This window comes from Pristis pectinata, chromosome 3 (genome assembly GCF_009764475.1).
Source record: "Pristis pectinata isolate sPriPec2 chromosome 3, sPriPec2.1.pri, whole genome shotgun sequence".
Lineage (NCBI taxonomy): Eukaryota > Metazoa > Chordata > Chondrichthyes > Rhinopristiformes > Pristidae > Pristis > Pristis pectinata.
In genome coordinates this window covers 80,448,370-80,465,896 of record NC_067407.1, presented here as the reverse complement: position 1 = coordinate 80,465,896, position 17,527 = coordinate 80,448,370, and the positions used below count along the sequence as shown (strand labels likewise).

The window sequence follows — 17,527 nt, the reverse complement described above, 5'->3', positions numbered from 1 at the left end:
ACTGTAGCGGTTCAAGAAGGCAGCTCACCACCACCTCCTCAAGGGCAACTAGGGACAGGCAATTAAATGCTGGTATAGCCTGTGAAGCCCACATCCCTTGAATGAACAAAGAAAAATTCTCCAGAAATGCAAGAATAATGGCCATTCATCCAATCGTCCAATTCTCTAACTCATCTAATAAGCCTACTCTCTGGTTTTACCCACCGAAGCATGCACTTCCAGTCTGCCATAAAAGCCCATTGCTAGTTCACCTTTTGGTCTACCTCTCTAATCCTCATCCATCACTCCTGCCCTTACATTTGTTTGTCAAAGCCCATTTCTCTAGTACTCCACTGTCCCCTTTGAAGCCCATCCTGCCAGTGCCTTAACTTGCGCACTGAACCCATCCCTACAGCACACTATCCTCCTACTAACGTTTCCCATTGAAAACTATTTCTCTTGTTTAGTACTTAAACGCTGACTTAACCCCCACCCCCATTCCCTCAAATGAGGGCTCACTCTTAATATGTAGGGCTGGACAGTCAATGTTGCCAAGTGCCTTGCCGTGGTTGACATAATTTCTGAGCTACATCATGAACTTTGCCAGAGATTTCCTCACATTCGCTTTGTTCCAGAAGCAGTGATGGACATAAGACACTGGAGGAGATTACAAAGGTGATGTGGGGTGAGGCATGGAGGGATTTGCAAACAAGGAAGAGGTCTTTATACTCGAGGCACTACCTGTTCAGTAGCTTTATAGTTTAGACGCAGAGGAGACAGGTAAGGCAACAGAGTTGTGGATGAGTTTAATTTTGCAGAGGAAGCAAGATAGGCTGTTCACCTGGAGAGCATTGGAATAGTCAAGTCGAGAGAGTGAGGGCATGGATGAGAAATTTGGAAGCAAATGAGCTGAAGCAAGGAGATTAGTGATGGTACAGAGATGGATATTGGTGAGGGAATGGGTATGGGGTTAAAAGTTCAGATCGAGCCCAAGTATCACAGACGAGGCTGCGAGTCACAATAGAGAACTGTTGGAGATGAAGCAGGCATGTTCTCCAGTCTGGTGTGGAGCGATGCCCATGAGGAATGAAGGTCAGAAAACCAGGGCAGTCTTGTCATCCCGATCACTGGGACTACCACATTTACGTGAATATCTGCTTGGATGTTTCAGATACAAACTTTTAGTCATGTGCCTGGTTCTGATGTGCAGTGACCACAGACAACTGGTGAGAATCACTGGCTGCAGTGTCACTAAATGTGGGGAAGGGGCTGTCCCACAGAGATTAATGTGGCATTTAAAGACCACAGGATGAATTGCCCCTGCCCATCTGCATGTGAGCTCGCCTCACCCTCTCTGTCCAAAAGAGCATAACTACAGAAGTGGCAAACTGTGCCCTACGGAAATTCGTTAACCCTCTCTCCTATTAATTCAGCATGGTGTGTTTACATCAGTTTTTAATTTCCTTATTGTGTAAAGCAACCATGGTTAGGTTAGTTTGAGGAAAGGGCACGTGTAAAGGAAAGACTGTTACAGGTAACCATGAGCCCATGATGTGGCAGGAGCACTCACAGCACCATTCCAGCGATTTCTTCACACTGTTCTCCAAAGGAAAAGTGTGATGATATGCAAACAGTGTCCTTGCCACCCTATCAGAATGCAATTCCTTCTAGTTGCTGAGTATGGGGGGTGGGGGGGGGGGTGGAAATCTATACAATGTGAAACTGTGGATGCATGCATGTATTCTGGATTTGTGATGTTAAGAGCACATCTGTACGAGCCCCTCCAAAGGCCTGCAGATTTAAATTCCTGCACGCACCCCTGAGTTGAAGGTTTGGAAAGGGATGCTCGGTATGTTGTTGCCACATTGATGAGCAAAAATTACCCCACCAATCCCTGAATTGGGGCTCAAGGATCTGTTAGTAACTGCAGCTTTGTGGGAATAAGGATTGCAGTTATGAGGTTGATGTAAGGTGAGGCATGTTGGGCAATGGGAGGTGCTGGGCAGGCCTGCTAGGTGCAGGGAAAGTGGAGCATGGGGAAGATCGAGACTTGGAGTCCTACAGCACGGAAACAGACCCTTCAGCCTGACTTGTCCATGCCGACCAAGATGCCTCTCTAAGCTGATCCCATTTGCCTGCGTTTGGCCAGTATCCCCCTGAACCATTCCTATCCACGTACCTGTTCAAGTGTCTATTAAATGTTATTATTTTACCTGCCTCAACCAATTCCTCTGGCAGCTCGTTCCATATATGCACCACCCTCTGCATAAAGAAGTTGCCCCTCAGGTCCCTTGTAAATCTTTCCCCTCTCACCTTAAACCTATGCCCTCTAGTTCTTGATTCCCCAACCCTGGGAAAAAGACTGAGTGCATTCACTCTATACCTATGCTCCTCATGATTGTATACACCTCTATAAGGTCCTCCTCTGTCTCTACACTCTAATGAATAAAGTCCTAGCCTACCCAGTCTTTCCCTATAACTCAGCCCCTTGAGTCCTGGCAACATTCTCTTAAGTTTTCTCTGCACTCTTTCCAGCTTAATGATGTGTTTCCTCTAACGGGGTAACCAAAACTATACACAATACTCATGGTGCAGCCTCACCAACATCTTATATGACTGCAACATAATGTTGTATTTCCTGTACTTAGTGCCCTGACTGATGAAGACCAGTGTGCCAAACGCCTGCTTCACCACCCTGTCTACCTGTGACGCCGCTTTCAGCAAGCTATGCACTTGGTCTCTCTGTTCTGCAACACTCCCCAGAGCCCTAGTGTTCACTGTGAAAGTTCTACCCTTATGATCTGTGTCAGAAAAGTTATTAGTGATGCTAGCCATCCACGTAGGGGCAGTCTGACTATTCTAACACTGAGGTGTGTGTGGGTATGGTGTATAATCCTTCGCCCCTGACCTCAGTAGTTGTGAGTCTCAATTTGTAAGTATTTATGTTTGTAGGGTAGTGCTTATTACACAACATTGTCTGCAGAAGATTTGCAGACAGCAGCCCCTGATGTCGAGATCCTGAACAGTGCTGCATCTCTGCAGGAACCCACCGAGTCTCCACTGGGAGACCAGGCCTCTTCCAAGCTCGATGACCTTCAACGATCCTGGGAAACGCTGAAGAATGTGGTAAGATGGACTAGATTATCTGCTTCCTTTCTCCATGCTGGTTCTTCTTGCTCATCCCTGGCTAGGAGAGTGGAGGCTGCTGATCGCCACCTATAGCTAAGCTAAATATGTCGTTTCTTGGGATGTCCCCTTGGCTGGCAAGGTGGACATTTATTACCCATCCATAGTTGCTCTGAAAAGCTGTTGGTGCTGTGATGCCTCCTTTAAATGCTGACAGCAGTTTAATGTGACCGGAGGTTTGCTAGATGTGTGAATGGAGCTTGTATATGCCCGACTAATAAAAACAGCAACAAACAAGACGCTGGAAAACTCAAAGGGGTCAGGCTGCATCTGTGGAGGGAAATGGACAGTCGACGTTTTGGGTGGGCCATCTCTCTATGTTTCAGTCCAGATGAATGGTCTCGACCCGAAATGTTGACTGTACATTTCCCTCCACAGATTCTGCCCGACCTGCTGAGTTTCTCCAGCATCTCGTTTGTTCTCTTGTGTCTCCTAGTAGAAACAGCAGGTTTCTTTCCCTATAACCAGCTTCATGGCTTGACTTTTACTCGTACCAAATTGCTTTAGAGTGAATCCAAGTTCTCAGTCTGCAATGACAGGATATGAACGTTCCTTCATTGGACCAGTCATATCATCTCAGCCCAGCCATAACCCAGAATCACAGAAGCTAGAGCACAAAATGAGTGCAGTGCTCTCTAACCTCAGCTGTTGGGCAGAGCTGGCTGTCCTTGTGTCATGAAGGAGCAGTCACTGTGGAGTGCTCTGCGAGTTTGTCCTGCGACACTGGATCCAGTGCCACTTGAACTTTCCCTGTAGGCTCAGTATAAAGAAGCGGGGGCTGGGCAACAGGAGGAATCCAGGCATCAGCCCCATCCGGGAGGTACAACGCAGCGAAAGCCCATGAAGGCTAGCTAAATTTCATTCAATTTTTTAAGAGAATATTACTAACTGGATATCTATGGATGATGAACGGTCATTTTTTAGATTTAAAGAAAAAAATTCCATATATAGAATGCTCTCAATTGCAAGAGATGTTTCAATTTGTGCTTGAGTCAATTATCCAAATGATATTTAATGGGATGGGGGATTAAATATTGGCTTGGGTACCATTGAGAACTCCCTTTGAATACTGTCATAGGGCCCTGTATGTTCATTTGAGAGAACAGACAGGGCCTCAGTTTTTTTCCCATCTGAAGGACGGCATCCACTGTACTGTGGTGCTCCCTCAAGACAGCACTGGGGTATTGGATTGAGACATGTGCTGGGATCTCTTTAGTGGGATGTGAAATCTTAATCTTCTGACGTACGTGAAAATACTACCTACTTGGGTGTGATCCCAAGGAAAGCAAGCCTTTGTCTGAAGAATGATAGTATTGTATTAGGAGGAGAGAGCTGGGTCACCGGTGAGGTTGCTTATTATGCAGCGGATGCACTGGCAGAGAGAGGATATTGTAGGTAGTTCCTCCTACAGCTGTGTTCTTTACTCCCACTACCCTCCCACCCCCAGTTTGGTCTGAACTTGTCCAGCTGGGGGAAATCAGGTGAGGCTCACAGAGAAAAGCAACTCAGAACTTCAAAAAAGTTCATTAAAACCCTGACCAAACTCCATAAGTAAAATAATATAAATACAAGTGCTTATAAATTAATACTACTTGCAAATCCCGAGGACTGAGCTAGACACAGTGGTGTCGTATTATTTATGTGATGGGTTATTACTTTGCCGACATTGTCACATAGCACAGGTCTCAATGAAATGTTTGTCTTTTAAATAAATACCTCAGGATTTCCTTTACAGCTTAAAGTCTGTTTGAAAATTTCAGCTCTGACACTGGGGTTTCATCGTACATTGGGATAGAAATTTCAGTTAACCTTTTGGTCAATTATAGGTTTAGCATGTGTTACACATTCTTGATGCAGGCATCTGACTACAATATATTCATAAAATTATTTTTGAAGTTTAAGCTTATGTGTGGCTAGAAGAAACAAATCTTGTAAGTGTCCCTCTGTGCAACAGTGTTGACGTGGGAGGAACTTCTGGCCTCCAATGCAGAATTCTGCCGATTACATTCCACCCCCCCCCGGGCCAACAGTTCCTGGGGAAGGCGCTTCTGGTCAATCAGGTCATGGAGTAGATGCAGTAAGGTGCATGCCCACACAATACCCGGCAGCATTTGTAGTGTGAAAATAAACCCCTCCCTGTTGCAGATCAGTGAAAAGCAGCGCACCCTCTACGAGGCCCTTGAACGGCAGCAAAAGTATCAGGATTCTGTACAGTCAGTGTCGACCAAGATGGAGCTAATCGAGGGGAAGCTCGGTGAGGCGCTCGATACAGGCAAGAGTCACGACCTCCAGATGGCGGCACACCAGGTATACCCCAGATCAGTTTATCTGCTATCAGTGGACTCTGCTCTCGAGGCTTATCTCTGAATGACGAGCAGGGACTGCTGTGTGCCTCACTGTACAGCTTGGGGGTGAAGCTTGGAGTCTTGGGGATTTTAAGATTCACCTTTAGGATATTTGTGTGTCCCAGGGGCTGATGGAGGAGATTGTGACGCTTCAGGATGAGATCAATGAGCTGCAGATCTGCTTCGCGGAAGAGCTGGTGTCCGACACAGTGGATGCCGACACTGCCGACAGTGGCCATTGCAGTCCACACTGACGGTCCTGGCGGAGCGCATGGCCACCATCAGGATGAAAGCCTTGGGAAAGAAGCAACTTCTGGAGGTTTGCAGACTCTGGATTCTGTCAGTTTTCACCTTATGAGGGGTTCTGCTTTTCAGATAGTGACGAGCTGCTTCTGAGGGAGGCCCAAGGATCGAGGGCCTGAATGGGACCAGGGCTTGGTAAAGGGATTAAACAGAGTGCACCTTCGAATCGTGATGGATTGAGAAGGACAGAGAGATCAGCTGGTGGAAGGTTTAAGAACCGGACTGTAGATCATAACATGCATGTGCAAAAGGATCTGCCTGTAATCTGAACATGGTTGTCTGTGCCAACCATGATGCCAGATTAAATGACTGCAGTGCCCATTGTTCTTTTGGCAACAGTTGGAGCTCTCTGATGGTAAAGATACAATGGTAATGTGGGGACTTGAGAATAAAAGGTCTGAGAATTGACTAAAAAAAATGCTGGTTCTTAATGGTGGAAGTGTGGGAAGAAATGTAACTGATATGACTTAAACGGTCAGTAATGTTTGAATTGGCATACGACAGCAAGGCAGTCTGAGTATAAAGTGGAAAGAGAGAAACTTAGCTGGGCATTTAGGAAGATTGAAGAATTAACCTCTCACTGAGAGGAAAAGAACTTAGAAAGGAGCACAGAGTGTTAGGATCTTGGGAATTCACAGGATGTAGGCATTGTTGATGAGGCATGAAGGTGTTTGCATGGTGCTATTAGGGAAGCTTTGGGGAATTGCTGCAATATATTTTGTAGACGGTGTACACTGTAGCCACAGTGAGCCGATGAACATAAAACAGAATAGTACAGCACGGGACGAGGCTCTTCAGCCCATGATGTCTGTGCCAGCCATGATGCTGAATTAAACTAAACCTATCTGCCTACACATGATCCATATCCCTCCATACCCTGCATATTCATGTCCCTCTCTAAATGCTTCTATTAAATGCCATTATTGTGTCTGCTAGGAATGGAGGGTGTAATTGTTCGATTGCTTAGGGTGGTGGATAGGTGCTATTTAAGCATTATTGATTTGTCTTGGAGACTCTTGACTCTTATGTGTATTATTGGAACTGCACCCGTCCTGATAAGTGGAGAATATTTCTTTACATTCTTGAAATGTCTGTCAGGTAGTGGAAAGACTTTGTGGAGTCAGGCGGCAAGTTACATCACAGATTCTGTCTGGCAGCAACCCCACCCCCACCCCTCTTCAAATAATGAATAAATTTTTAAAATGTTCTGGTGTGTAGACAGGGACAACCTGATTATCTCAAGAGTAACACTGGAAGCTAAAACCAAGGATGTGTTGTGGAGGAAAGAATGAAAAGGGATGGTTGGTTAAAAGAGGTCAAGTGTCTACAGGGATGATGCTGCAAGGCAAAAATGGGCATCAAAGGTTTGGGTAAAGAAACTGAAAGAAATGGGTCATGTGAATGGTTTAAATGCAGGAGAGTCGTGACCAGCAGCTGCTGATGGAAAAAGTGGCCATGGTGGCTGTGATTTAAGGCAGTTGAACTCGATGTTGAGACTTGCAGGTGTAAACAAGAGATAATGTCCTCAAGGGTTCTTCAGCATCAGTGTGCCATGTAGAGAGAATTCAGAGTGGGACGGTGAATTAAAGTGGTAAGTGACTGTAAGCTCTGCGGGGGTGGGGGGGGGGGAGAGGAGGGGGCCTGTAAAATCTGGTGGTGGGGGGAATGTGAAGACTGAATCGAGGGGTTAATAAAAGCAGCCACTCACCAGCAGAATTCATAATAATAAAAAAATAAAAGGATCTCCTCTGCTGCTTTAGGAGAGGTTGAATGACCAGGTGGAAGAACAGCGGCAGATACAAGCCCTCCAAATGTATCGTAGTGAAGCAGATGAGTTGAACAACTGGCTGCTGACGACAAAGGCCACGTTGGACGCTGCACTGAAAGTATCTGGAGAGCAGATGGACATGGAGGAACAGCTTATTGACTGTCAGGTATTGGCTTAAGCTCGGAGAATTCCAAATAATAAAGAATTACTTTCCCATCACATCTTGATCTTTAACTGGGTTGTACTTTGCAATGGCTGTTGCAAAAGGTTGAGGGATTGGATTTATTTAACACTTGATCTCAAAAGAAAAGCGAACGATAAGCAAGGAAATATTTCTGAAGTATTGTCACTGTTGAAATGAGAAATATGGTAGCATCATCAGAGATCTGTCCTGCTTTTCTCTGAGTAGTGACATAAAGTAATTTAAGTTTACCTCTGAGGAAAAGTGTGGTCTTGGTTCAACATCTCATGTAAGACCCCCACCCCCCCCAAACAGTGTACGGCTCTCAGCGTCATAGAATTCACTTAGATTTTGTATCTCCTCATACCCATTGGCTCAGAAGAGGGGCTTGAAGTTGCACCCTTCTAGTTGCAAGGCAATGGTGCTACCTCTGAGACCTGTGTATGCATATACGAGCTTGGGTGACTATTTTTCATAATTGTGCTCGTAATTGATGAGCAATCAGCATGGATTTGTTTTGCTGTTGCTGGAATTGGCCAAGAGGAAGACCTATTCATTATCCATTGCTGTCACAATAAACCTTTCCCAGTTAGGTCAATAGGGACTTGCATGACCTGTTCCTCACAATGTCCTAAATTGCCTTATGACCAATGAAGTACTATATAGAAGTGTAGTCACTTTGTAGTGTAGGGAATACAGCAGGCAATTTGTTCAGATCAAGCTCTCACAAAATGGGTCGTGGTACCAACCAGGTTATCTGTTTTGAGCTAGGCTGAAGGATGAATGTTGGCCAGGGCACCCAGTCAATAGTCCTATGCACCTGTTTTGTGAAGTAGGGATGCCACCATAAACAAAAAAATGTGTAAGGCTGATTCTAAGCTATGTATCACATCAGCTGTGAAGTATAATGATTATGTGGACCTTGGGTGAAGAAGGGGTGGGATGTGATTTTATTAATGACTTAGATGGGGGGTAGAAAGGTGGGTTGGCAAGTTTGCAGACGACACAGAGGTTGGTGGTGTGGAGGATTGTTGAAGATTGCAGAGGGGCATTGATAGGATGCAGAGCTCTACTGAGAAGTGGCAGATGGAGTTCAATCTGGAGAAGTGTGAGGTGGTACACTTTGGAGGAAAAATCCAAGGCAGAATACAAGTTAATGGCAGGATTCTTGGTAGTGTGGAGGAGCAGAGGGATCTGGTGGTCCCATATCCACAGATCCCTGAAAGTTTGCCACACAGGTGGATAGGGTAGTTAAGAAAGCTTATGGGTGTTAGCTTTCATAAATTGTGGGATTTGAGTTTAAGAGCCGCGAGGTAATGATGCAGCTCTATAAAACTCTGGTTAGACCACATTAGAGTTACTGTGTCCAGTCTGGTTGCCTCATTATAGGACGGATGTGGAAGCGTTGGAAAGGGTGCAGAGGAGATTTACCAGGATGCTGCCTAGTTTTAGAGAGTATGCATTATGAGGAGAGACTAAGGGAGCTCGGGCTTTACTCTTTGGAGAGAAGGAAGGATGAGAGGAGACATGATAGAGGTGTACAAAATATAAGAGGAATAGATAGAGTGGACAGCCAGCGCCTCTTTCCCGGGGCACCAATGCTCAATACAAGAGGCACTGGACTTTAATATAATGGGTGAGGAGTTCAAGGGAGATATCAGAAGAAGGTTTTTTTACTCAGAGAGTGGTTGGGGCATGGAATGTAGTGGTGGAGGCAGGTACGTTGGTCAAGTTCAATGAGATACTATATAAGCATATGGAGGAATTTAAAATCGAGGGATAGGTGGGAGGAAGGGGTTAGATAGTCTTAGGCGAGGTTTAACGGGCGGCACAACATGGTGGGCCAAAGGCCTGTATTGTGCTATGCTGTACTGTTCTATGTCTATTGTTGGCTCTGTGTGTGTTGGGAAATGGTTTGAGTTGCCCTTCCTTACAGAACATCCTGATGGGAGATTGAGCGGAAAGTGGCCTCCGTTTCCGAGCTCTCCCGTGAACAGCGAGAATCTGCTCATGGAAGGGAAGCCTCAAACCCAGAGAACAAGCTGAACGTCCTGACTGAGAAACTCCGGAATCTGAAGGGAAGCTTGGTGGAGTTGCAGAAGATGTTGCAGGACAGAAGGATCAGTATCAAAGTAAGATTGTTACTCTCGTAGCCACGCTAACCACATTGTGCACCCTCAGTGCAGTAGCAGTGTTTTATGAGGTTATCGTGTTATTTAAAGTCTCCTCTTCCCTGCATCTGTATCCTGGAAACTGTTAGAACTTCTGTAGCTAAGGGAACACATGAGCGAGCTACCTCTTCCAAGGCCACTTTACCATGCTGCCTGTGCTCATTGGTTGGAGAATGTTAAAATGCCCATGTGGAAGAACCAGGCTCCATCCAGTGGTTGGATGATAAGGTGGGAATCACGTGGTCAAAGCCTGGGTAGTTTTGACAAGTCCCAACATGCTTTAATACCAGACTTCTTTGCTATAACACACATCCCACAACTCCTGACTCAATTCCTCCATTGTAGATAACTGGCATTATTTTAAGGACTGGTTGCATTCAGTGTACTGCTAGTACTCCTGTAACCATGTCTTGCTTTAGTTTGCAGTTCTGCCCAGGGAGTGTGTACAACAGGAAATGTGTGCTAAATAGACAGTTGTTAAAAACAGTGACACAATGAAAGTCTATGAGTTAACAATGTCCAAAACATTACTTGCAGCGTAGTTGGTGATTGCACAGATTTCTGTTCTGAAGTAAGATGGGCTGACTGGCCTGTTCATGATGTAAATTCTATGCAATTCATTGTGCATTTGAACATGAACTAGATGTTCCTTCCTTGCCCCCAGCTCCTGTTTACTCACTATGTAATCTGCCTATCTCATTCATTTTCATCAGCAATATTACCTTCTTTCAGTTTGCAGCTTCTAATGATCTCATAAACTAACAGTGTAAATCAATGAAATGTCACATTGCTAAACTTCTTCATGTTTGAGCCCCTCACTTAGCTTTTGTATGAATGTGCATGGATCAGAGACTGAGGTCAGTGTTATTCCGGTTGAGACCTTGCTGTGTATGATCTACTATTTCAATTAAACATACTTGGAAATTTTATATATTTTTTGGTAGTGTTCATTTTAAAACAAAAGGTTACTTAGCCCTTTGAACCTGGCCTGGTGTCCTGCTCTGATCCTGGCCCTGACTGCTCCCAGTTTCCCCCAAAATTCCCCCAGTCATGTTACTGGGCTTGTAATCCAGAGATCTGCAGTAATAATTCAGAGAAAGTGAATTCAGATCATAACAGTTTAAGAAATTGAATTTGATTTTAAAAATCCAGAAATAAGAGTATAAGGGGCATGGGCAAGAGAGAGGCACGTGGTCTCTTGAGGCTGTTCCACTATTCAATAAAATTTGGCTGGTATTTGCCCTCGACTCTCATTTCCTGCCGTTGCCCCAAACCCTCAGTTTCCCAAACGTCTGGCAGGATGCAATGTGCCCAGTCTGGGCATGTTGCAACCTTCAGGGCTCATTGTCAAATTCTCCAACTTCGGGTAACTCGCTCTTCTGTCTGTAGCAGACCTGGCCATTTCTGCCTATCATCAGGTTTTTTTTGTATAGACCGACCTGCTAGGCATGTCCGACAAAGAAGCTTAATCTGATTATAACTGCAACTTGACCCCCACATTAAGTCATCTGGTCGCATCCTATCAGAGGTATTCCCTTTCTTCTACCCATCGCTCTCCCACTTTCTCTGCTCTTGAAAACAAACTCCTTTCCCAATTTTGATGAAGGGTTCTGGATCTGAAGCATTAAGTGTTTCTCTTTCCACAGATGCTGCCGGATCTGCTGAGCGTTTCTGGCATTTTCTGTTTTTATTTCAGATTTCCAGCATTTGCAGTTTTTTTGAGTTTTCATTTGCTTTCTGTATTTCTTGTACAAGGAGACCTAGATCTTTTCAAAATTGGAACCTAGTATTAAACCTTGAAACCATCAAATTTTTGTTTAAAAATCCAATCAATTCGTCTGTTAGTTAAAGTAATATCTGCTTTGGCCTGTACGTGACTCTAGTTGTGCCCCAGAGATGTTGACTTTCTGAAAAGACTTTGCAAGCCACTTGGGGCAACTATATAAGCAAACAGATGTTAGTCTTTCAAGATGAAAACATTTTAATGCATTTGTACCAAAAAGGAGAGAGTTGGATGGGGATCTGTGGACATAATCCAATTAAGTAACCATGTGTTTTTCTTATATAAAGGATGGTGTGGTTCAGGAGAAGGAGGACATGGAAACAGATCCCACATTCCATGCAAGCCCTAATTTCCAAGAATGGCTGGTCCAGGCCCGGGCCACTCGCTACCAAAACCAGCAGAACAGTCTGCAGAGGCAGAAGGCAAGTAGTTCCTTTGTCAAAAATTGCTGTCAGAAACTTGGATGCTAGCATTGAGAGCATTTTGTTATAATAAAGGGTAAAGATATTGATGGAAAGGCTTAGAGGGATATGGGCCAAACACAGGCATATTGGACTAGCTTAGATGGGCATCTTGGTTGGCATGGACAAGTTGGGCTGAAGGGCCTGATTCAGTGCTGTATTACTCTATGATTCCATGCTCTCATCTTCTGGAAAAGGATTTAAAGAAGGCTTTCAAAAATTTGGATAGCCATTTTTCCAATGAATCTAACAAGGAGATGCAGATGAGAATTGTCACTGGATAAAATGAAAATAAGAAGTATTTTCTCCCAGGGGTTATTAGATAAAGGAATAATTTTCCAATGTTACCGAGACCCTATTGTGATCATGTTGTATGCAATCCCTTGGAAAGGCACTTTGTCATGTGATCTTGAAATGTTCTGAATGGAACAACTGATCTCTGGTTAGACTTGTGTGATGCATTCAATAGAGAAAGGAGATAAGATTTGCATGTAATGCCTTTGTGAACCACAGTAATTGTTACAATATAGGAAGTATGCAGACATATTGCCCACAAGAATGCCCCACGAGCAGCAAATTGATAATGATGAGAGAGTCTGCTTTTAGTGGTCATTTGAGTAGCCAAGATACGGGGGAGAATTGGTGAGCTCCTTCCAGAAATAACAGCTTGAGCTCTTTAGCGAGAACACCCATGAGGGCAGAAGGGGCTTTCCCTTAGCATCCAGTCTTAAAGAAAATGATCCTTGTACAACATTGGCATTATCAGGTTGGATTACATGCTCAAGCTTCTAGTGTAGGGATTGGACTGTCAAACCATTGACTCAAAGTTGGGAGTATTGTCTCCAGAGCCAAGCCTGATATCCAGGAAGAGCTTTAATATGGGCGATCATCTATTATTGGGGTAGAGATGCAATAATAAATTTATAACATTAATGAGTCCCTGAACTGTAGGTATGTAGATTATATTTTGCACCATTTGACAAGGCACAGTAGGGTACTGAGTCTTTTAATAATTTCCCTATTCCTTGGCAGGTTTTTTTTCCTCATTCAGTCACAGGATGTGGACGTCACTGACAACATCATCAGCATTCATTGTCTATCCCTTTATTGCTGACTGTATGAGCTCCAACCGTATCCCTGAACTGAGTAGGTAGTTAAGAATCAACCATGTTATGGGCTTTGAGTCACATAGAGACCAGACTGTGTATGGATAGCAGACTTCCTTCCCCAATGGACTTTAGTGAACCAGGTTGATGTTTACAACAGTCCAGTAGTTCTAAGTTTCCCATTGCTGAGACTAGCCTTGATTTCAAATTTTTTTATTTCCGTATTTTAATTTAAATTCCCCAGCTGCCATGGTAGGATTTGAATTCATGACTCCGTATCAATGATCCAGAACTGTGATTGCTCGTTCTGCTATGATAACCTATCTTGCTTCCCACTCGTGCATCTGCTGTGTTGGATTGCTACAGATGTCAATATAATGTTCAGTTATCGCTGAAAGTAATAGGCCCCAGATAAAACTTACCTTTAAAACCATAATGTAGATGCTGGAAATAAAGAGTGAAAAAGTTGGAAGCACTCAACAGGTTGACCTGCTGGAGGAGATGAGATAAGTGGACCTGTGGTCCAAAGTGGTTATGGACTCCACAGGCAAAATGATAGGTTGTCTGTTCCTTTCATGTGTGCTCTTTGCTCTTGCTTCATTAGAATTGAGGCTGAATGTGTCTGAATTTGTCTGCAGGAGCTGGAACAGCAGCTGGCAGAGCAGAAGAATCTGCTGCGGTTGGTTGCGAGCAGTGGAGAGAAGATCCTGACGCAGCAAAGCAGCCTGGAAGCCTTGAGTGAGGAGCAGAGGTCACAGGCCAGGTAAGCATCTGGGTTTTTGCCTCAAGGATTGAGTCTCTGTCCTTCATCTGAAAGGAGGCTCTTGGTCTGTTTAAACTTGCTCGACTCAACATTGCAAGATGAGGCTGTGTTCCAATAAATCCCCTTTGCTGACTGTTTGAGCTCCAACCTTATGTTGGTTTGTGGCTCTGTTTACACTGAAAACTGGAGGATTAATTTATTTGATTAATTTCACCAATGAAATATAGAAAACATAGCAGACAGTTTTCTACATGTTAAGGTGTCACAAACAGCAGTGCAACTGACCAGATCACCTGGTGTAGTGAGCTTGCTGACTGGATAAACATCTCCGAGAGATCTTGAGTCCACAATAATGGAAAACAAATAATACTGAAGATGCTGGAATCTGAAACAAAATCAGAAACGCTAGAAGAACTCATCCAGTCAGGCAGCATCTGTGGAAAGAGAAATCAATCAACATTTCGAGTAAGAGACCCTTCCTCAGAACTGGCAGGGGGACTGGAGTGTTTACGGTTTTCAAAGCAGAGCTGGAGGTTGAGGTGGAGGGGGAAGGTGTGAGGTGTATGACCAAAAACTGTATGAAGATATGTTAAGTCAGATTGGATGATACGGAGTATGAGTACTAACTGTTAGTGGGGCATTTTAAAGAAACAGGGTGAAAATCCACAGTACTGAGTCAGAGGTGAGCATGCTATGGGGGAAAATGGCCTCGCTTCTGGGGACAATGCTAGGAAGTTCCATGCACAGCATTCCTGAACCTAGGCAGTTGGTTGACAGTTTCACATCAGTAGTCTGGGCACTTAAAAAGACCCCATCTGTTTTATTTGCTGATTCATATTCATTAAGGCTGGGGTTCCTGATGGAGTGGAAGTTTATCTCTGAGCACAAGTGGTGAAGGACCCTGAGGAGTTCTCCCACCCTTCGTCCTTATCTTCATCTATGTGTGCAGCCGTGGTTCCTGGTGAAGTAAGAGGATGTGGAGAAGCCCAAACGAAGTTAATTCTCCAAGCTTAGGGTCTGAGGCCCCTCAGCCTAAGGCCTCCAGATCTTGGTTCCATCATCTACTGTCGGCATTTTCTGACTCATTCTGTTATTATTCACCAATAAAACTCAGTGATAGGGAAAGGGCTCAGAACTGAGAATCCCCAGACACGTGCCAGGGCCATATACAGTAATCTTCAAATACCAGGAACTCCAGGATGACACCTCCTGTGATTCTTGCTCGGGTTACAGGAGAGAAGTCAATTCTGGACCCCGTAGACTGTCGATCTGGTGAGTCGTACAGAGTGGCATTTGTCTCCATCTGCATAGAGTTACTTGATCTGGGCTGGGACTAGCCGTAAGTTGGCTCTATAAAACAAAGAAAGCAGTCAGCATCTGTGGAATGAGAAACAGAGTTAACATTTCGGGTCCAAGACTCTTCGTCAGGACTGAGAAAGAATTTGCTCTCTCTTTCTGTCTATATCAGGATTGGCCTTTTCTGCCAGTCACCCATTTGTGATTTTGGCTCTGTTTTTCTCTCTCCAATAGCAAGGTCCCGCTGCCCTGCTGTTGCCAATATGTAACACAAACAAAGAAGCATAATATGCTTCTATCTGCCACATTATCCCACTTGGTTTCACCCCATCCATATCTGTACCTCCACGCGCCCAACCCACCTCCCCGCCCCCCCACTGGCACCTTTTCTACAACGGAAAACTAACCTTTTATTCCCCTCTTTCTCAATTCTGACTTTCTTGTACCTAACATGTTCACTTGTTTCTCTTTCCACATATGCTGCTTGACCTAGTGGTTCCAGCACTTTCTGTTTTTGTTTCAGATTTCCAGCATCTACAGTTTTTTGATTTTTGACATGTTCCTGATCAAGAAAGGATGGGTCAAGTATAGACCATAATCAGACATTTTTCTGACCAACTATGTTCACTGTCTGTTGCAGAATCAGGAGGTGGCACCACTGACTTTGTTTTTTCCATTTTCTCAGTGAGACTGCTCAGCTTGAATCTTTATCTCAGGAGCTGGGTTTCGAGGGAGAGAAAGTATTCATGTTGCAGCAGCTGAGAATGAAATGGCAGAATCTCCAGAAGGAGATCAGTAGTAAACAGAAGATGTTCAAAAATGCACTGGAGCACCAGGTAATTTCTGGAGTATCCGACCTCATCTCCAGTGACTGTGTGTGAGCTTCCAAATGAATGAAACTGTACTTGTTGGGCACCTTTCACAGTGCCAGTATGTTCCAAACACTTTGCAGCAGTGAAGTCCCGTTGAAGTGTTGCTTCATTGTTGGAAGGTACAGAACACGGCAGCTGATTTAAACAGAACAAGCTCCCACAGACAGCAATGCAATGATAATCAACAAATCTGTCTTAGTGATGCTGGTTGAAGGTTAATTATTGGCCAAGTTAACAGGAATACTCTCTTGCGCTTGGTAATTCTTGATTCTAGATGAGAGGATGATCAGGTCCTTGGATACTTGACTTTTCCAGTATCAATGATACCAGAATTTTCGAGTATTAATGATATCAATTGGCTCAATGATGCACTGAGAGGTTCCACCTAAATTATGGAGCAGGGCTGGAGCCTTCTGATTCAGGAAGGAGTGCTGACAATTGAGACTACTGAGCCCTGCCTCCAATGCTTGGTTTCTGTGATCATCACTGCCTAGTGGGAACTCGGGATTGGCGGGCGTGACGTCATCTTTTACCAGAAGGACATCATTACCAACAATCAAAGACTCCTCTCTGTAGATACTTGGGGTATGGATGTGTCAATGTATTAGTAATGGCTAGTAATTGTACTAACTCATGGAATGCCATATTGTATAACCCTTGCTTGACTGCAGTCTGTGCCTAACGCTCACTTGAGAATGATTATTGCCTTTCTCCCTTCTGTAACATTAGCAGGTCTACGGTTTGGCCAGCGGGGTATCGAGTGGTATGGCTTTATTTAAAGGGGAATCTCAGACATTGGAGAACTCTGTGCAGGCAGTCAAATCGCTGTTGACTGACCTGAGCGAAGCTTTCAGAGATGTTTCCACGCAGGTACAGTGCCGGCTCTCTTTCTCGTTTTTATTGGAAAGGATTTTTGATCAAAGCAACAAGACGGTCACTGTTATTATCCATCTCTGTGTGAAGGGTAAAGATGCCGAGGAACAGAGCCTCTCCCTGGAGCAAAAGTTGTACAATGGAGTGTCTGCTGTCTGCCACTGGCTGGACAGTGTTGAAGATCACATATTTGGTAGTGCGAATTTTCTCCTGGAAAAGCTTGAAGTACACTTGAATCATGAAGAGGTAAGAAATTGTCAATGTCACTTGTATTACTTGTGTTAATATGGAATAGATTTGATCACAGTGTGCCACTAAGGTTCAATGGGAGTATTGTCAAGGTGAGGTAGGACTTGTGTTTTCATCTAGACTGTTGTTTCCCTTTGTGCAGACGTTAGGCAGAGATGGGAAATAAAGGCTGAGGGCAGATAAACAAGACT

At 44.3% G+C, this 17,527-nt stretch overlaps 1 protein-coding gene across 1 annotated transcript in view; it reads left to right on the top strand.

Annotated features, from left to right (window-relative positions):
* Window positions 1-17,527, top strand: part of syne1b (spectrin repeat containing, nuclear envelope 1b) — a 392,896-nt gene that overhangs the window by 248,472 nt on the left and 126,897 nt on the right. The window contains 14 exon segments of the mRNA XM_052012795.1: window positions 2,932-3,105; window positions 5,311-5,472; window positions 5,636-5,735; window positions 5,738-5,829; window positions 7,574-7,747; window positions 9,564-9,578; window positions 9,715-9,750; window positions 9,752-9,793; window positions 9,796-9,894; window positions 12,004-12,138; window positions 13,922-14,046; window positions 16,028-16,178; window positions 16,944-17,084; window positions 17,178-17,333. Of these exon segments, the coding sequence (XP_051868755.1) occupies window positions 2,932-3,105; window positions 5,311-5,472; window positions 5,636-5,735; window positions 5,738-5,829; window positions 7,574-7,747; window positions 9,564-9,578; window positions 9,715-9,750; window positions 9,752-9,793; window positions 9,796-9,894; window positions 12,004-12,138; window positions 13,922-14,046; window positions 16,028-16,178; window positions 16,944-17,084; window positions 17,178-17,333 (1,602 nt within the window).